A 21,514-nucleotide genomic window follows, 5' to 3' on the forward strand; every position below is an offset into this window, starting at 1 on the left:
GTATAAAAATCTAATTCATCTAATTTACGTATTATATCTTAATAAGTCTACTATGTTTCTTTTCAGAACTTGGATTTTCCTTTGTTTCAACCTTAACAAGGTGTCCTTCGAGAGCCGGGTAACCACTTACAATAATATTTGTTGAATTTTATGCATTCAATGTTTAATGGAAAAAAAATCAAATTCATTTAATCTACATCAAAAATCTTGAAACATTTAAATCATTTGATTAAAATTAACTAATAATAATTAACTTCTAATAAATTGACTTCATAAATGTAAAATATTATTCAATTTAAATTAATCACTCTAATTTTGTTTCAAAATATTCAAATTTTAATATAATTTTTTTTTATGTTTCTTTTTCAGAACTTGGGATTTTTTTTGGACTCAAATCAATTTTCTTCCGGGAGCCGGGGATCCCTTTTTCATTTCTACTTCTGAACTCTACACTTTGAATATTAAATGGTATAAAAATCAAATTCATTTAATTTATATAAATTATCTTAATAAATCTGATATGTTTGTTTTCAGAACTTGGATTATTCTTTGTTTATACCCAAAGGAAGTGTCATTGGAGAGCTCGATAACTACTTATAATTTTTTTTGTTGAATTTTATACATTAAATATTTAATGGTATAAAAACCAAATTAATTTTATATACATAGAATATCCTAAATTTTTTAAATCATTTGATTAAAACTAACTAATAATTATTACTCTTAATAAATATTGCTCATAAATTTAAATTAATCAATCTTATTTTGTTTCAAAATATTCAAATATTTATTCATTTATTTTTATGTTTTCTTTTTCAGAACCTTTTTTTTTTTTTTGATCCACCCGAATCAATTTTCCTCCGGGAGCCGGAGATCCCCTTTTTGTTTTGGTTTTTTGAATTTTAGACTTAAAATATTTAATGGTATAAAAATCAAATTCAATAATTTACATAAATTATCTTTATAAATCTGATATGTTTTCTTTTTAGAACTGGGGTATTTTTATCATCTATCAAAATCAAATTTGTTTCAGGAGCTGAGTAACTTTTTTTCATTTTCCACTTTACATTTTCAATGGTATATACATGATAATTTTGTAATTTACTTAAAATAATTTAAAAATTTTAAATAAATTATATTTACTATATATATTCTTTATATAATTACTCTTCTTTAATAACCAAATAATATTATTATAATTCAATTTTCTTTATGGTTCTTTTCAAAACTGAGATTTTTTTTTTCATTTACCTAAATCAAAATTCCTCCGGGAGTCGGAGATCACTTTTTCATTTTTATGGTATAAATATGATTGTTTTATAACTTATTAAAATATTATAGAAATATAAAAAAATATTTAAATTTATGCTTTATTTCTGAATTTTTATTGATCAAGTTTAAATGTTTATAAGAATAATTAATGTTTTATGAAAAGTAATAAGTTATTTAATAGTTTTATTAAAAGGAAATATTTACTTCTACACATTTTTATAGCATTCAGACCTTGAAAATTCTTTAATGTCATCTTTAATACCATTAATATCAATCAATAATGAGAAATTTTTAGCTATTACTGGATTACTCAGTCGACTTGATACACCACTATTTGCCAATATCTATATCACCACATCAAGGACACTCTTCGCAGGAGCATTTCTGAAAAAGATTATTGAACAATAATTGTTGTATATGATGAAAGGAGAACATAAAATAGTTTAATCGAATTTTTTACCTTGGAGGTTATAAAAAATATATATATTTATTTTCTTATTTTGAATGGAAGATAAAGTTTAATATTTACATAAATTACCTCAAGTTGCCACTATTTTGAAGATTTGACATTTTAGTGGTTTAAGTAAATAAAAAATGTAATAATCGGGTGTAGAAGGAATAAGATGCAAGTTCTGCCATACCATGTGTGACGTTTCGTCATTGTTCCTCTTCTTTTGGCCAAGGTACATTTAGTCACTGACCTATAGAAGGGCCGCTATGAAACATTGTTGGACAACAAGATTGATTGACAAGGAAACAAATTAAAACAGTGTTTGAAACATCACAGCAACATAAACATACTATCAGTGTTCACGAAAAGACAACAATTTACAAAAGGGCCCTCGTGATTATGGATGTTGCGATACTACTGATATTAAAAAAGTATCGATACATTTCTTTCGATACAAGTACTTTTTGTATCTATCAATACTTTACTTGTATCGATAAAAAAATACTGGTATCGAATGTATAGCATTAAATCATTTATTAACCGCCATAATGGTTCAAAAATCAAAAGTACTCGAATGGTCGAATGGTATCAAAGAATAATTCTTTTCTAGAAAAATTATTTGCGCACATGGTAGAGAATTTGTTTATAAAATTCGGTCATCATACTAAAGTCTATATTTTATACGACTGTATTTGTTATTTCCATGAACCAGAAACTACAGTCCACAATACAATAGTGTCAATAGGTTTATAATAAACCTTTTTATCATAAATTATGTATACTGAGTTCATTTTTAACAATAGAAATAGTAAAAAGTATTGCACAAAATATACAATATGTTTAGATTTACTGATTTATATACCGATTAGATGAAATATAAATTACAAATAATGATATAGGTACCTGGCGGAAACAATTAAAAATTTGTTTACATACAGCATTTTTATCTGTGGTTCATGAACCATAACTAGTTTTAGTTAAATATTAGTAAAATGGCATATTTTAAGATATACTAACATTTTGAATTCATTCTTAACTTGGAGAAAGAAAACTTTAAAATATAAAAATAATTTTTCATTTGATACTTATTCATATAGGTCGTTTTCATATTTTATTGTTATCAATATTTTAATTATATTTGTTACGATGATAGGACTAAGTAAAAGGATTAATATTTTTTTTTCGATATTCATACCGGTCGTTACGTTTCGTTATTTTCATTCCATTCGTTACCAAGTGAAAATATCGATACTTTTCTTTCGATATCATGTCTCTACCTGTAAAATCATAGATAATAGTTAGATACTCCTTTGACTGTAGAAAATAATTTTTTTATAGATAATACATTACATGCTTTTATTAAAGTTAAATTTAGGCGGTGCGATGCACAATGAGTGTATATTGCCTTTGGTTGCAAATTTAAGATTCTAGCTTGAACTCCGCGGTATTTACCAGACATATTTGCTCCACCATCATATCCCTACCCTCGTAAAAATTCCAAACTTAAACCAATTTCTTTTAATTTTTGGACGATTGTATTTGCTAAATTTTCACCAGTACATTCATAAACCGGAACAAAGCAAATAATATTTTCTTTTATCAAGCATGATTTTAAATCAACATATCTAATCGATAAACTCATTTGCTCAATGTGTGATAAATCAGAAGTTTCATCACATAAAATTGAAAAAAATTTACATTCATTTACCTCTTTTATTAATTTGTCTGTGATAATCAAGCCACATATATCGATCAAATTATTTTGAATAGTTTTACTAACAAATGTTGCATTTTTTTGGAGTCGATTCTAAGTGATTGCGAACATCTACATCGCCCGTGTCTATTCTGAACATCAACAATTCTTTGAATATTCCAATATTAAAATTATTTTTTGCTTGATCATTTGAAATCAGATTTGATAAATTAACATCGTCTCTATGCCTCCTTATAGATATATTATGACGACCACAGAAAATAATTGTTTTAATTATAGGAATTAACTTCTTTGTATTTTGTTTGACAGTTTCATTTAGTTGATCATCAAGTTGAATTTCTATTGTTTTTTGTTTGCCTTCAAAAAATTTTATAAATTCTAAAGATCGCACAATTGCTGTTTTATGATATTCTCTTTCCATATGTATCTTAAAATCGTGTAAAGCATCATTGTATTTTATCATAGGAATTTCTTTTAAGATCCCAAGCCTTTGTCCTCCAATTTCACCAAACTTTGGTCCAAAAAGTACACATACTTTACAAAACGCTCCTTCTCTATTACGACTATAAGCTAATCAGTTGTGCTTATTTAGCCATTCAATTTGAAAGCTTCTTTTATGACCTTTTTTATTCATACTTACAGGGAAAATATAATTTTGTTTCGGTGACCACGTTTCTTTTAAATATTTGTAAAGCATATTTGGATCGTTTCGAATTTTTAGATTTGCATTTTCTTCAATAGCAAATGCGATATCATATTGACTGTTAGAATCGACTTCACACGAATCAGAAAATGTAGCTGGCTCTGACTCTGTTGGTAACACGCTTACATTTTCTATATCTTCACTTGGAGATGGATTATTTTCGTCACTTGTTTTCAACTTTTTAAAAAAAAAGTTTATTTCACTTAGTCGTTTTTATGACATTTTAAAACAGAATAATTGAACACGAAACTGCAAACGAAAACACTACGGACAACAGCAGTACAGGCGAGTACAGCACGAAATACGAATTACACACGAGTGACACGACGACTGTAAAATTACTAACATTTTAAAACGATAATAGCAATATAGAAATGGATTAGTGAGAATCGTCTTACAAATAAAATAAGATAAGATAGCGATGGCCAGTAGGAACGATACATGGCAAAAATAGCAGGTCTGCCGTCTGCGTTAAGGCGAAATGCCTTTATACCTTCAGGCCCTCCCTTAAATCCGTCACTGAATACTCACAAATGAAATGATACGTTGCCTGTATTATCTTTAGAGGATACATGACAAACAATGCAAGTACGAACCATAGCTTGAAGACAAATGATAATTCGTACAGAATCGGGAATACTTCAATTTGTAAAAATGTTAAATAATTTTAAAATCAAATGCGTTAACAATAAAAATATTTGTTATCATCGTAGATATCTTCTATTATCATTATGAAATAAAACTAATGATAAAACCCCTTGCTAAAGTGAGTGCACTATATAAAAGCAGTCTATCTCTCATCCACATTCCGGACCACGACCCCTTGTATTGTTAATATATGATTGGCCTATCCATTCTTCTATTATCTATGGTGTACCTTCCGAAATGTGATAACGAAATAATTTAAATTTGTTTGATAATACATTTAACCGTTTTTTTTTGATAATATTAAAATTGCGAGTTTTATAATATTAGTTGGTTCAGAAATTCAATTCTATCTATCTGAACACTGCGAATTCATCAGACTACTTAGATCCATCTTGTCGTTGTAACTTCCATGTTTTATATTTTCTGTTGAAGTTGTTTGCTATGGCTGACACAGAGTTTTATATTTATACGGACCGAAATAAGTTGCGGACGCCTTGCACATCAACAATCACAACAGAATACAGGGTTGGAGAACTACTGAAAACCAAAGAATTGAAACCATTTATTAAAGGTGAACTATTACTTTATTGCAATTGTCTGAGTTGCATGAATTTCATATTCATTTATTTTAAATTTCAGCATTTAAAGAGGAATTGGAAGTGGATGGTTTGCAGTCAATATTTAAAAATTTCGACAAACTTTTTTCAGTGATTGAATTTATTGAACAGATTGACTATTTGTATCTGCATGACTTTTATGAAAATATTCTTTTAAGGAGTAAGTGAAATTACTAAATTTGTTACGTGCCTGGTAATGAGTATGACTAATTCTATATGAATTAGTATAAGATTACTTTATGTTTAGGGTTAATGTTTACGACCATCGCCGGGTCCGCATCAAATGTGTTTTTATATTATGGCAGAACATAATTGTTTTATACTTGTATTAATCTCATTGGCTAAAGTATAAAGAGGAATGACTGGCAATGTCTATTAGAAATCACCAGACAATAGTAGGACATCACCACCAAAAAGTTTAAATCTTGCATAATTTCTATGCTTCTAGTGAATGCTTTTGATTTATAGTATACTCATCCTAAATTATAATTAAATTCCTAAGTTAACTAACTCCTTTGCAATTTTACAGCAATTTCGTTTTTTTATTTTTTATTGTTACTCATTGCATTTGAATTGTTATTAATATGTAATGGTCGTTCACCCAATATTCTAATGCAATCTTTTCCGACTATATATTTGGAAGAATCAACAGTATCAAAAATATCTCATTAGTTCCACCTGATGTGTCCAAGAAAAAAGCCCCATTACTCAGTATTAATCAGCATAATTTGATTATAAATACCTGTCAGTTCTTTGTTCATTATAATTGTAGCTAATTCAATATCATTATTCTATTTATCTTGTTCCAAATTACTGTCAACTAAGTCAGGCGAGGGCATACTATGATGTGTCAACAGCAAATTTAAATTTTAAAATTAAAATACATAAATCCTGGATCAACAATAATGCTTCATTATACATCTCTGGCTTGAAATCTATTTTTCGATGTTGATTTATTTGTTTATCTCTATGCAGTATGTCTTTAATCATATAATTCTTATATTTTTCCCACAAAGCCAATGATATATGAATATAATGTCAAAATAATTGCATATAGTTTTCGAATATTATTCTATATGCATATCAACACTACATTAGCAAATGTTAGCTACCAATGATTATATTCTTCCAACAATTGCATCTTGTTTTGATATGTATAAAAACTTGACCATTAACTGTTCCTAAAAAAGGGCTTTGGTTTAGGAACATTCACCAACAAAAAATGTAAATAGAAGTATTCATTTTGTTTTTGATATTATGTCAATTTCTTGGCTTTGAATATGCTTGAGATTGAAGAATTTGGTTTTCCTTGTTTACTTGGTTCATATTTTTTCTTTGATTTGTTCCATGTAAAATAGCATAGAATATCTGTATATAATGTTTATGTGAATTGACCAAAAACATTAGATTTTTGTCACATGAAAAATTCATTTTTGGTTATTATTACGGAAGTAATTATAAAATATGATAAAGTGTTGTGTTAATAAACTAATTATTAGTTTATTAATACAATACTTTAACATATTTTATAATTATTCCTCTGCCAATTGTTAAATAGCTGAATTTAAAATTTGTCCATATAATTACAATTTTGTCTCGTAATAAACATATAAGTTGTAATATTAATTGAAAAATAAACGAAACTATAATATAATTTGGACGAAATTACTCACATGGAATTAATATTGTATTATCAAAATCAGTTAAGTAGTTTTATAATCCATTGCGAACAAACTGTCGAACACAAGATATATTTATATAAATAAGAATAAATTATTTTAATTAAAACTTTATTATGATTATTTGATTACACTATATACAGATTATAAATAAGGTATATTAGTTTTTCTTTTGATTTGGTAATTTGAAGAATGACTTAAGCAAATTTTATTGTAGTTATAATATTACAGCATTACTCTTAAATGCAGAGGTGCTACTAATGAGTGGGTTTTTTCCTAAAAATATTCATGTAATATAAATATTCTTTCAATCAAAAAATGTACATATTGTTCTTATTTAAATATAGATTGTTAATATGTTTTATTAATAAAAAAAAAATAAATAAATAAAAAATTAAAATATATATTTCAAAGATAAACATCTTTTTTGGTTAAACTGGACTTGGATAGTAATCTCATCAAACACTACCACATCATGCTTTTTTAACTATGAAATAAAATTAAGTTTTTAGTTTAATTATTTAAAGTATTAATTTGTTTTAGGTTTAAATATTATTGGATCTTTTTTTTTAAGTTATGAAGATATTGAAGACATTCCACTGGATATAAAGCACCAACTTAAAAATATTATAAAAATGTCTGTTTACCTTTTTGTTGAATTTGTTCAGAGTTTTTTTCAAAAAATTGAAACTGATTATAAATTAATTTTACTTGAAACAAAAGTAACTCATTATTTTTACAAAATATAAATATTTAACCAATATTTTTTTTACTTATACTTATTTGTTTTTTTTCTTTTATTATTTTTAGGGAAGAAATAAAAAGCAAGATATGATTCAAAAACATATTTCTGATTATGGTTGGGACTGGGAAGATAAATTGAGTGCTGGGATAAAGGCAATTAATAGTATTTTCATAAATAATATAACTCAATTAAATGATCCACCTTATGTCGACCATACTTTAATTTCGTAAGTATAGTAAATTATAGCAGTTATTATTTTAAACTCAAACATTTTTTCTGTGTTTTAGATACATAGCTTCATGTTGTTATGTTCTGTTAGAAAATCCTAGTATAGCTTTTGTACGAACTAAACATTTGAGAAACAGCATTATGCAATTACTGATTGTTCTTATTACTGACTATAGCCATAGTCAGAATTTCAAAACCAAAGTAGTTCAAGTGAGTTTTGTAAAATAAATACTCTTCTGTCTATGTATTGAATAAAAATCTGTATAAATATAAATAAAATATATTTCATAATATGAAAAAAAAATATTAAAATTAACCAATAACTTATGTTTAGTTTTAAAATATTTAAATATGATATGATATTTTTAAATACTATTATAACAATGTATTCCCATTTTCACTTTGAATTAAAAAATTGTTAAAATTAATTTTTGTTGATTATGTAAAAGTAAAGAAAATTTGGTTTTTGTTTTACATAATTTTATAATATTAGTCTAATTATACTATAGAAATAATTTGCAATTAACTAATTATTAATTTACATTATGAATACTTATGTTATATGCATTCAACAGTATTGAAGCCTAGATATGAAGCAGATATTTTGAGATTATTTTATTCTTGCTACAATCATTCTTCTCATGACAAGATCTCATATCTGTTGAAAGCCTGTAATATTAGAATTCCATATTAATTGAAAATAGCTTTTTATCACAAAATATTTCTGGCCCATTTTCTTATTATATAAGTAATAATTATTTTCATGTCTTAGTAATATATCAATAATTTTAGTTGTTGAAATTATTTGAACACCTGTCATTACTTTTTGCCAAAATTGTAATACAAGTTGTCAAATCTAAAGAAGGACGATGTTCTTTAATTGAACTAATTGTTAAAGAAATTGCTGAAACAGGAAAATTAGAAGGTATTAAAGAGTCAAATAATCAGGAAGTAACTGGTGGTAAATCATGCTGTGCTTTTCTTGTGGAAATTGCCAAACATTGTCCTAAAATTGTATTACCAAATATTGAACATCTGCTTCCATGCTTAGAATCTGATGTTAGTAATATATAATTTATATGTTTATTATCTAAAAGTTATTTTATGATTATTTACTATATATAATATTTATATATTTTAAATTTATATTTTAGCCATATACTATGAGAATATGTGTTCTAAGTGTTTTAAAAGAAATTATCTGTCATGTTTTGAGTAATGATGAGGTAGATGAACTTGAAAAAAAAACAAGAGATAAATATTTATCAATCTTACAAGATCATTTATTAGATACTAATGCATTTGTTAGGTCTAAGGTAGGTATTTAAAAATGTTTTTGAAGTGAGAATGTTATTAAATCAGACATTTTCAGACATTACAGTTATTTATTGCCTTAATAAATGAAAACTGTTTACCAAAATACAAGTTTATATCAATATTAAATTGTGCCAATGAAAAATTACATGATAAAAGTTCATATGTTACCAAAAGTGCTGTTCAATTAATAAAAACATTAATCAAATTAAATCCATATAGTTGTGATGTAATGATTATATAGAAAATTGTAATAAAATTATGTGCTAATAAATAATTATTTATAGTTTACGGAAAACATTTTACAAGAAAAATTAGAAGAAGAAAAATTATCTTTAAATAATTTGAAACAAGCACTAGAAGAAAAATTAAAAGACACGCTTCCTGATGATGAAATGTGGTCATTAATTGAACCACCATTAAAATTGTTTTTAGCAGAAAATATTGAAGGTTAGTTAATTTAAAAACTTGTTCAAATCTGGTTTGAAAAATTATAGTATATTATAATTTAAAAGTTATATAATAATTAGAACTTATTCAGTTATTTTTTTTTTTTTAGCTTTACTGGCCATTTAGGCTTTTTGCTGCTGAAACTAAATCCTTCCATTTCCCTCTGTCTTTTGCCATATCCCAGTTTATTTCTCTTGATTTTATAAGTTTCATCATTGTCTCCCATACACTGTCTATCCATCTTTGACGTGGTCTCCCTAGTGGTCAAACGAGTTTGATGGAAAATGGAACGACTTTCATTTTTTCGTTTAAGACTCTTCAGTAGTCTCCCATCTGCTCGCCAAACATGCCCCATCCATTCTAGTCTCGTGCTCCTAACGAACTGTATCACGTTTTTTCTTTTAAACAGCGCCTTTAGTTCATTGTTTGATCTTATTTTCCATTTCTATTCTTCTTGACTATATATTAGTCCATATATATTAGTGACCTAAATAGGTTTGCTAGAGCAAAGTAACATCTGTTTGCTGCGGCCAGTCTTATATTTATTTCTCCGTGTATGTTATTTTGCTTGTCTAATGTCACTCCTAAATATTTAAAATCTCTTATCTGTTTGGACACATTATTAAAAATAATAATATAACGTTAAATCATGCAATAAAATTTCATGCAGGAACAAGTATTGATCACAATATAGTAAGGCTAATGTATTTTGATGCAAATCCTTTTCTGTGGAATGAATATTTAAATTTTAAATATAAAAACTTTTTCAATTTGTTTTATTAAAAATTAAAAAATGTATGTTGTGTATTACTTATATTTTTCTAGATATTCTCAATGAACCTAACATAGAAGAACATGTATTGAAGATAGTAGACTTGCCTGAAATTTTAAATAAAATTAAACGTTTAATCACTCTTCATAAATTTAAATTGGCTTCAAAATTCCTATTACATGGAAGAGCAACATTCAAGGATGAACCCCTATTCATGTACGTTTTATCAGTTTATTTAAAATCAGTTATTTTACACATTATTTTGTTTTAAATTTAAATCTGTAAAATAAATAATAAAAAACTTAATTGATAAAAGATAAATTAAGCTGTTTTTGGTAATAATGGTTTAATTAGTATTCCAAAATAAGAATAGTTCTGAGGTTAGGTTAAACATAAATTGTTTATATTTTGTGAAAAGTATTAGTTTTAGTGTATAATAAAAAAATTGTCTGAACATTTTATAAAAAGAATAGATATGTTAAGTATTATGTATGGATTGAAAAGTAATTGATATAAATATTAATTAATCAATTATAAAAATAAAATAAGTACATTAAAATGTACTCATAAAGTGACTAGAAAATGAAAATATATACAATAAATTAAGTATAATTTAGGAGTAATAAAAACCTTGAATTAAGTAGAGGAGGGAATAAGCTGATGGGATTCAGATTTATTATAAGAAGAATTGACACAAAAGCAATAAGATTTATAAAGGATTTAGGATATCATTAGAAGCAATACGAGGATGACTGATAAATTAAGCGTTAACCCTATATAGTGACTCAAAAGTAAAAATGTAGCTGATTTGTGAAATAATTTATTTGTTTAAAATTGTCCCTAAAGTCATTGCATCATTATTTAATTATCCATTACACAATTAACTATTTTAAAATTTGATGTATAAAATATTAAATTTTAGATTACAAGATAAAGAAAACTTATCAGAATATTTTTTTATACTACTTAAAAATATTTGGTGGAGTGAAAAATTGAAAATAAAGAACAATCCAGAAATTGAAAATTTAACTGCAGAAGAGTTAAGTCATAAAATATTTTCAGTAGAATCTAGGATTACATACCTTCAGGTACATATAAATATATATGTTTAAAATATAACAAATGCTTAATCCTTCTAATAAGTAATACATATTTAATTATTAGTATATGTCTCAATAAGATATTTTTTTTATCTTTAAGGAAATGTAATTACAATTCACTTGGATGTATTATATTAAATTTTAAATAGTTATTATCTTTAAAAAGATAATAATTTAAATTCAATAAAATATTAGGTTCTAGTTTCCCTATAATTTTCCTTATTAAATATCAAAAAATAATTTATTTCTAAATATTAAACCTGAATGGTGATTTTTCATATAGTGTTAACATATATTTTATGTACACTAATTTTGTTATCTTATATAATTTTAGGAATGTGCTGAGTATTCTAATACTATAAAAACAACATTAATTACAATAAATCAATTAATGTTTGGGAATACTAGTTCAGAATCATTAGAAGCTATTGACTTTTTTGCTACAGCTCATCTGTTTGGTGTACCTAATACTCAATTTGCAATTGATTCTATGCTTGCATTGATGTATTCATCAGATACAAATATTAAAGAAGCTATGATGAACACTTACAAAAAAATCTATCTGGATGTTGAAGAAAATAAGGATTCCTCAGATATACAAGCTGTAACTAATAATATATATTAGTAATAAATCACAATAATGTTTTATAATTTTTACTTCTAGGTTATGATGAAAATTTTAAATTTAGTAAAATCATTAAATGTTAATTATATAAATGCATTTAAAATTTTGCTTGACGAATGGATTAAAAATAAAACATTAAATGATGATTGCATTATGATATTATGGGCATGGCTTACTAAAATTGTTAATATTTCTCAAGAAGATCGCATAGTTGTTACTTTTCTTTTATCATTACTTGCCAGGTATACTAAAATATATTTTAATTTTTATAATAGATATATTAAGTATAATTATTTAAATGAACACAATTAAAAAAATGATTTTAAGCATAAACATTGAATATTGTTTCTTATACCTATGATTTTTACTTGAATTTGTCATGTAAAGTAAAAAAAAATTATTCTGCCGCATTACTGACCATTGAATAGAATATTAAAACTTATAAGTAGTATTATATAACCTGAGGATAATGATCTCATATACAAAGTCACGTTGGTCAAAAATAATAAAATGCTTATACACCTAACCTTTTATTTATATTTTTTTAAGTTAAAAGTTCATACTTAAAAGTTTAATTTTTCCATGAAAAACATTTGATAATTATTTGAATTTAAAACACTGAGTTATACATTGGTTTTAGTTAATATTTTTACTGTATATCAGCTTATAAGATTATGAATTAATGTATTTTATATGTTTTGATTGTTATCTGAATGGATAAAATCTTTTTGGTTAGGAATATACATACATATAGTTACTATAATATGGGTGAACATAATTATAACTGTTATAATTTTTAGATCAGATTGTAAAAGAATTGTTATAGTAGGGTAGTGTTGGTTAACCATAATTGCAACTCTAACATCAGTTCTGGAGCAAATTGGGCAATTTTGTTTTTCATTTTAATTAATTAATTTTAAAAGTTCATTAATAAGTAGTTTAATAGAATGGCTATTCTACACTATTCTACACTTTAAAATGTTTATTTAATGTTTCTTACAACACTTATTTAAAATAAACTCATTATTTTTACCTTACGACTAGATTTCAAAATAATATTTATAAAATTGAAAAAATATTTATGTTATAGTTGTGATTTTGGTTTATAAAACACAAGTATACATTTTTTATTACAGTGTAAAACCTTGCATTGCACAATCAAACTTAGACAGTCTCATTCAATATGGGCTATGTGATGACTATAATATATTTATCAACACATGTCAAATATTGAAACAAATCTCTGATGATGATTTTATTAGGTAATTATTATTATAAATTATTAATAACTCTCATTTTTAAATTGTTTGTTATTTGCAATAAATATCTAGATTAAGAGAAAATCATGAAATAGTGAATCAGATATTTAGTGTAACCTTAAAATGTTATAAAGAAAGTGATTTTCAAATGTTCAGTCAAGTTGCTTCAAATGCTGTTATTATAATTTATAAAGTAAGTTAAACTAGTCATAAATTAAAAATTAAAAAACCGTAATCAAGAAGTAAGTTTTGGTGTTTTTATTGGTTATATTATGTATATACATTTGAATTGCATTCTAGAAATAAAACTGAATTATAATTGATGTCAAATATTTATTTTTCTTTCTATAGTTTATAATTCAATTATATCAATATTTTAGTATAATATATATAAATATTATAATAGGATATAATTTTGCTAATACTTTTTCATAATTAGCTGGTTATAAATATAACCAGCTATTACTACTAATACTATTTACTGGCTTTGCTTGACATTTAATGATATTTATGTTAACAAAAGAAAATTAATTGTTAATGTATACGGAATATATATGTTATATTAGTTATAGTTATATTAGTTTACATTTTATATTTTAATCATTGACACTCAATATACCTTTTAAAACTGTTATTGATTGTATTTTATCGACTCATATTATATGAGTATCAATTATTGAAATATAAGTTTTATTAAAGATGTAAAAAAAGTGTGATCATTTTGACCATAGCACGACTAATAATTGGTTAAAATTACTATTCGTTAATTTATATTTCAGTTGACAACCAAACCAGATTGTACTTGTATGATGCTGATTGAAAAATGTTTCAAGTTAACTCAGATTAACAAAAATGGTAAGGAAATAATCATTTATATAGAAAACTTGATCAATTAACAATTTAAAAGTCAAGCTGAGTTTTGAAAATATTTATTGAATATTAAATTTGACTCTAAAACTTGAAGAACAGATAATTCCTTAATAATTTTCTTAGATATTTATTATTATTTTATTTATAACTGCAACTTCGATAAAAAAAATTAAAAAGGTCAAGTTTTTGATCCTGAAAAAGAAGAATGTAGTGTTTAATCAATACCATTTATTTTTTATAATTGAAGTATTGTTTATTTAATAACATAACTCCTAAGTTCTTATAGTGCTTTTTAAAATTGTGTATTGGAATTTCTAAGTTTATTAGAAAGGTAATTTATTGATTTCCTCTGTAAATATTTAATATACTCTATACTATAACTTCAAAAGTATTTCAAATTTTATTTTCATACTTAGTGTCTATATATTCTTATACAATTAATAAAATTACATATGATTAAGGCGGCATTTCTCAACCCGTGAATAGAATGCTAGTCTTAGGTAAATTATTTTAAAAAAGGTTGCATAAAAAATTGGTTTGTCTACACATAAAGAATAAAAACCGCTAGATTGGAGCTCATAAAAAAAAAAAAAAAAAATCACTTCATCTTTTATTATACTTTATCATTTTAATACTATAAATAGAGAGTGTTCTCAATAATAAATTGTTTAAAATTTTTTTTAAAAAAAAAAAAACATTAATTTAATAAAATATATTTCAACTAAAATTTATGTTTTAGATTCTTCCATACAAGAAGGAAAAGTTATGACTTTGGATATTAATTTATTTGCAAAATTTATTTTCATCATTGGGCACATAGCATTAGAGTAAATAAATAATTTTCCATGAATTACACATATTTCATTTTTATGATATACTTTGATTTTTAGACACCATAATTATTTGGAAAATTATGTTGCAAATGAATTAATTCGACGTGTAAAAGCTAAATATGAAGCTAAAAAATTAAAAACTCAAAAAAATAACGATGAAGTATTTAATATATTTTAATTATTTTCATGGTATTTTAAATATTATTCTTTGTAGAATGTGCATGATTCGGAAGCTATTGAAATTGAAGCTATAAATGATGAAATTCGTAATATATGCGATAGACATATTGTATCTGGAAATGGAATGTTATCTAAATTTTCGTAAGAATAAATTATCTATTAAATTTTAAAATTTATATATATATATATATATATGTGTGTGAATATATTTTTTTTTCTTCAGAGAACATGTTTTAAATTCATGCAAGTCAAATAATTTGCAACTGAGAGCAAGTGCTATTATTACTCTGGTGAAGTTTCTATCGGTTTCTACTACATTTTGTCAAAAAAATTTGCCAGTTTGGTTTTAATATAATTAATATAAAGTATAGGTGTATTAACTTATAGTATTTTTTATTTATTTTTTTTTTTTTTAGTTATTTATACACCTCATTGAAAATTCAGATGATTCGGAAACAAGTATTGATCTCATTACTGGGTTTGGCTTGTTGGTTTTTAAGCATCCAAATTTATTGGAACCATATACTGATAAACTTTTTGGGCGGTATGTACATTTAAATAATTTTATTAAAATAATTAGAAAAATAACAATTTTCGATAAATTGTAATGATTTAAGTATATCATTTTTTATTATAGATTGAATGATAAAGATAATAAAGTTCGTTATAGTGCTTTAATAACTATTGTAGATCTTTTACGTCAAGAAATTATTAAAGTAAGAGGTCAGATTGCTGGTATTGCCAAATTACTTGTTGATGAAAATGATAAAATTAAATGTATGTTTTTAATTTGATTTATAATTTAACTTTTATATAATGAAACTATTATTTAACATGGTTTATTCTATTTTTTCTTAGATACAGCTAGACAATTATTTGAGGTTTTTGCAGAAAAAGGAAATACTCTTTACAATGTTTTATCTGATATTATTTCAATATTAACAAATCCAGAAGACATGATTAAAGAAAATGACTTTCAGGAAATCATGAAGTATTTATATAATATTATAATACATATATTGATCTATAAAATAGTATTTTTACTTATTTTATATTCTTGATTTTATTCTTAGATTTTTACTCCCTTTGGTTAACAAAGAACGTCAAATTGAATCTATAATTGACAAATTATGTATGAGGCTAAAAGAATCTAATAATGATGAGCAAGAATATTATATATCTTACTGTTTACTGCTTTTCAAGTACACAGATAAAAGCTTAACTAAGCTTTCAGACAACTTGTCTTATTACAGTGAAAAATTAAGGAATCCTAAAGTTTACAATAATTTTAATATACTTATTAGTACAAATTCTAGATTAGCAAAACCAACAACTAAAGAAATATTATCTGAATTAACTGATAAAATTGAAAAAATAGTACAATATGAAGATTTTACTGTTCCATTGTCACAAAAATCACCTAAAAAACGTAATTATTAATAATTGTAAAATATTTTTTTCAATTAATAACTTTTACATTTTTTATTTATTTATTATAAAACATTTTTAAAAGGTACAAATACAGAGAAAAAAAGGACTGTTAAAAGCACTGTTAAGAAATATACAGGTGATGAAATAGAGCCATTGCAAACAGCAACAAGAGTTAGTTCTCGTTCCAAAGTAAAAAGGAAGCTATTGAATGATAATAAGGTAGAAGAAAACAATGATGATTGTGACAATTGACACAAATTAACAAACAAAATAACAAACAAAATAATTTTAAAATTAATTATTATTAATTGTTATTGATATTTGTAACACTATATTAATATAATTATTATTATACTTTACATTACTATATTAAATTTAACGCTTCATTAGAATAAGATTCATGGTAAATAAATCAAAATGTATTAAATTTGAAATAAAATATATAATGATGTGTAAATGTTTTTATAAATATTGATATTTTATTTTGTTGTATATTTATTTTTTTTTGTGTTCAAAATTGATTTTCACATTTCTGACTCCTGGGACCCTTATTGCTTATTTCAAACTATAATATATATTTGTTGTGGTAGAAGATGGGACATGATCCACCGTTTCGTGCTTCACAACGTTGAATACATGATTATACCGAGTACCTATTTTAGACCCTCATATTCTGAGCTCCTTCCCTCCCTCGTTAACACTCTCGTTCTAGTTCCTCTAGTGTTACCACGATGGCCTTTAATTGATATCACTCCACCGTGCTTAACATCCTCATCAGTTATTACTAAGCCACTGTCCGCTTATAGTCATGCTTCCTCTGGTCACAGAAATATGGTCCGTTGGACGCAGTGTCGTACTCATTTCGCAAGCCAGCCTTGTAGGGTGTAGTAAAATAACGTGTACGCGACCATGTTGTCATACCACCCATAATGTAAACAGCTAGCACCCAGGGTGATCGGTCCCTTTCTTGAATAGATAGATTTAAGAGCACACATGGTCTTTGTGATATCTGTACTTAGTTATTGCATTATTGAATTGCGTCTATGTTAAATTTATTTTTATGAAATATTTGTTGGTTGTTTTTTGGCTATTACAGTCTTCTACTAAATAATTAACGATATTTAAAGTCAATAATCTTAGCTATACAAGTATATGATACAGACAAGTTCTGGAATTATATGGCACGGGGTTCGCTCGTGTAGACTTGATATGATACGATCATTATGTAAAATCATCGCCACTCCCCCAGACTTGGCAGGGTGATGTTTTCTCGGAAAAATTTGTTAAAAATCAAATTCTGAATGCAGATCGTTCAAATCTCATAGACATTGGTAGAGAACCACATGCCAATAACCATATGTTTCTCAACTAGTCAATTATGGAATCTCGTGGAAACAGTAGAGGAAGTCCTAAGAAGTGATCCATAACGTTTTGAACATTCTGCGTTCGATATTTGGTTTATTATGACCTTGAAATGGGACTACAATATCCCTATTATCTTTACACACAAAAAGGTTTTGAATATGTAATAATTTTATTCATAAATAAATAAATTAAATTAAAATAACTAGATTGAGTCAAAAACCAAATAATGTTATTCCCATTTTCCCAACTATTGCCTTCGCGCACAAAAAATTTTTGAACCATAGGTATAATCCATAAACATTTGTAACCCATTAATGCTGTTTTTTACTCGATCGCAATAATTTTCGATTTTTATTCAGTTATGGAACTGTAAAGTTTGTAAGAGTAAAATCAGCGTGGCAGATGAAGGCGCTGGAAACGCGTAACACCATCATTATGACCTCTTCTATCGTGTCTATAGGGATGAGTATGAAATCGGATCGAAGTGTGCGACATAGCCCACCGTTGGACAACATTGCTTGCGTGCTAACAATTACGAATAAATTCTAAAAAATCGAACATCTAACTTTAACTTTTGAGAAGCATATGGTTGTATCCAGTAGCGTGCCGAATATAGGTCTAAATGATGCCCAGGCATCAAGTTACAAAGGGGTGGGTAGTTGTTGGATAATAATATGTATATAATATATTTATAATAATAATATGAATTTAAATATGGATGGGTGGTAAACTAGATTTTGCAATTGGCATCAAAAACATTTTTATCTCGGCACGCCACTGGTTGTACCTACTCCTTAAGACCTCTTCTATTGTGTCGATGAGATTTCAAAGTCCATAAACCACCATATGGACTACATGAGGGGTCGGTACATAATTTCGCCACATGATTGCGGTTTGTTTTTCGGATTAAGTTTCTGACCTGGTCAAATTTTAAAACAATATTTATCTAACATATAGACATTGTTTCTGAGTACATTTGGAGTCGAATGGTATATTTTTGAAGATTATCGGATAAAATTTCGATTTTTGGCGAATTTTTAAAATGTTGACAACAGGATCATAAAAAATAAAAAAAGTTGTTAAATCTTAAACCAAGAATTGAATAGAGGTGTACAAGAAACACAGGGCAAAAATACGGTTTTTCGTAAATATTGGGATTTGTGAAAAAAAAATATGAATTAAAAATGTTTTAAAATCAGAATTTAAATGACGTGGAAAAAAGTTTGGAAAAATCCGTTTAATATTGAGTGAGTTGGGCGTGCCGTACGGGCAGAGCTCTAAAGAACATTTTAAAACATATTTAAGTAAATACACAAATACAGTTTTTTCAAGTATTTGTTACTATTCAAATACTTTGATTGTATAGTATTTTAAATACTTAAAAAAAATCTTTGGAATAAGGATACGAAGGATATCATACTTAGCATTTAAGAACAAATTAAACTGTAGGCTACAAGCATGAAAAACCTGTGTGAGAGGATGATTTGATATATTTTTTAAAAGTGTTGCAATGACAATTTAAGAAATGCCACTGAAAGCGATCAAAGAAGCCAAACTTAAGACACTTACGTTGATCACTGAAATAGATGACAAATATTAAACTCATCAAAAACTACCTTATCAAATACCACCAGATTATAATAATATGTACCAATGTCAACTGAGTTCCTCAGCCAATTCATACAGTACCTCAACATCGTCACAAGGGTTTTTTCCGTTGAATTATGGTGATGAGTCTTAACCTTTTTTAATTTTAAATAGTTGTTGCTTATAATAAGTTAATTTGTTACCGATTACTTTTTATTTACTTTTGTTATATTTTAAAATGCATTTGTTTTTATTCAATTTTGTTTGTTGGTTTTATTTAGAAACAATAAATTAACCTAAAGACTGGTTTAAATTAAAATATATTTTGTTGTTATTTCCAAGAAGTTTAAGTAGTACTACTCTGGAAGATTGGCCTTTTCTCTGAATTCTTCGTAGATTGTACATTCAGTTAAAATGTGCTTGATGCTCAGTTGGGCTCCGCAAGATGGACAAATGAGCGGATCCTCTTTATTTATTTGGTAACTGTGAGATGTATACGCGAGACCAATGCGAAGCCTGTTTATTTGGATTATATGGAACGTTTTTTTTTGCATATTTTATTATTTTTAGTGCATATTTAAGCGCTTATATGAATATTTTTTAAATTTTTTAATATTTTTTATATTATTTAAGCGCTTATAACAACCTTTTTAAAAGCTATAAGTTATGAGCTCTGCTAATGATAATCATAATAGTAACGATTTTGTAATCGCCGGACGAGAGTCATAGTCACACTACAACTGTTTGTCCGACGGACACGTTTATTCGTGTATTTTATAATATTTATATATACAGTGTGTATTTTATTTTATGATTTATACAATAAACGATGTTTTAATACTGCGAGTGCTGAAAGCTTCGGCAAATGTCGGTGTTCAGCACTAAACGTTTTAATCCGGTTCGTTACTCCAACTGATATGGATAATAAATAATAAAAAAAAAACTGCAAAAATAATTTACGGGCCTGTCCGGGATTTGAACCCGGGACCTCTCGCACCCGAAGCGAAAATCATACCCCTAGACCAACAGGCCGTGTTTGGGTCATAGAAAAACTTTCTGATTTAAGAGAATGCTACATCAATAGTAAAATATACAAAACGAATACACGCAATTAGGTGTATAACGTTAAAAAAAATTAATAGGTTTCCAAGTTTAATATATATTGATGATATTAATAAACTATTCGCATATATTATTACCAATATTTATAAAAAGACTATTTGGATTATGTAAACATTACTAATTCATAAATTTCAGAAAAATTTTAATATTGCTCTACTATCATTTTATTAGATTTCTTAATCCGAAATTGGGTTCACTTGGTTTTCTGGAGCAATTTTATTGATCTACCATGAATTTTGGTCGAATTTTCCAAGTAAGTGTTATATATTTAATAAATAAATGTATATGTTACGGGCAAAGTATACAATTTGGGCATTTTATACATTGTCCGGACAGTATATAAAATGCCCTTCGTATATTGGGCATTATAGATAACGAATGATATGATTTAATGAAATGTGATAAATCGTAAAACAGTTAAAATAAAGTCAAATTATTATCTAAAAATTATTTTCTGTAACTAATTTGTTTGTTCTTATCGTATTTTTACAATGAGGATGTCCACTTGTCCACATACCTATTATACGCATGTACGTGACATAATATATT

The 21,514-nt window shown here is 25.9% G+C and overlaps 1 protein-coding gene, 2 long non-coding RNA genes and 1 other non-coding gene across 7 annotated transcripts in view; 2 read left to right on the top strand and 2 right to left on the bottom strand.

The window, feature by feature from the left end:
* The window catches only part of LOC112682638, an 841-nt gene extending 248 nt beyond the window's left edge, over positions 1-593 (top strand). The window contains exons 2-4 of the long non-coding RNA XR_003148534.1: positions 67-118; positions 370-468; positions 535-593. This is a non-coding gene — a long non-coding RNA (uncharacterized LOC112682638). The remainder of the gene's footprint in view (positions 1-66; positions 119-369; positions 469-534) is intronic.
* An 894-nt stretch (positions 594-1,487) lies between these two features.
* On the bottom strand, positions 1,488-4,813 carry LOC112682640. 4 transcript variants are annotated; one of them, XR_003148537.1, is made up of 6 exons: positions 4,672-4,813; positions 3,432-4,317; positions 3,074-3,265; positions 2,919-3,000; positions 1,811-1,973; positions 1,488-1,656 (listed from the first exon to the last, which is right to left on the bottom strand). It is a non-coding gene; the product is annotated as an uncharacterized LOC112682640 (long non-coding RNA). The 4 variants fall into 4 exon arrangements; XR_003148538.1 differs by lacking the exon at positions 1,811-1,973; XR_003148539.1 differs by lacking the exons at positions 1,488-1,656; positions 1,811-1,973 and having other exon boundaries at positions 2,827-3,000; positions 3,074-3,203.
* A 243-nt stretch (positions 4,814-5,056) lies between these two features.
* Positions 5,057-17,196, top strand: LOC112682614 (condensin complex subunit 1). The gene is given in 24 exon segments (XM_025553259.1): positions 5,057-5,359; positions 5,428-5,565; positions 7,628-7,806; positions 7,895-8,055; positions 8,117-8,267; positions 8,850-9,116; positions 9,212-9,373; positions 9,430-9,600; positions 9,659-9,821; positions 10,647-10,809; positions 11,516-11,681; positions 12,028-12,560; positions 13,455-13,580; positions 13,650-13,770; positions 14,357-14,432; positions 15,187-15,274; positions 15,338-15,440; positions 15,495-15,601; positions 15,684-15,798; positions 15,877-16,004; positions 16,098-16,237; positions 16,319-16,451; positions 16,534-16,889; positions 16,974-17,196. Coding segments are annotated over 24 exon segments (4,047 nt in total). The 5' UTR covers positions 5,057-5,229; the 3' UTR covers positions 17,144-17,196.
* Positions 17,197-20,803: 3,607 nt separating this feature from the next.
* On the bottom strand, positions 20,804-20,875 carry Trnap-cgg. The gene has a single exon. It is a non-coding gene; the product is annotated as a tRNA-Pro (tRNA).
* Between the last annotated feature and the right edge of the window lie 639 nt (positions 20,876-21,514).

Source organism: Sipha flava, unplaced genomic scaffold, assembly GCF_003268045.1.
Source record: "Sipha flava isolate LNK unplaced genomic scaffold, YSA_version1 207_pilon_pilon, whole genome shotgun sequence".
Lineage (NCBI taxonomy): Eukaryota > Metazoa > Arthropoda > Insecta > Hemiptera > Aphididae > Sipha > Sipha flava.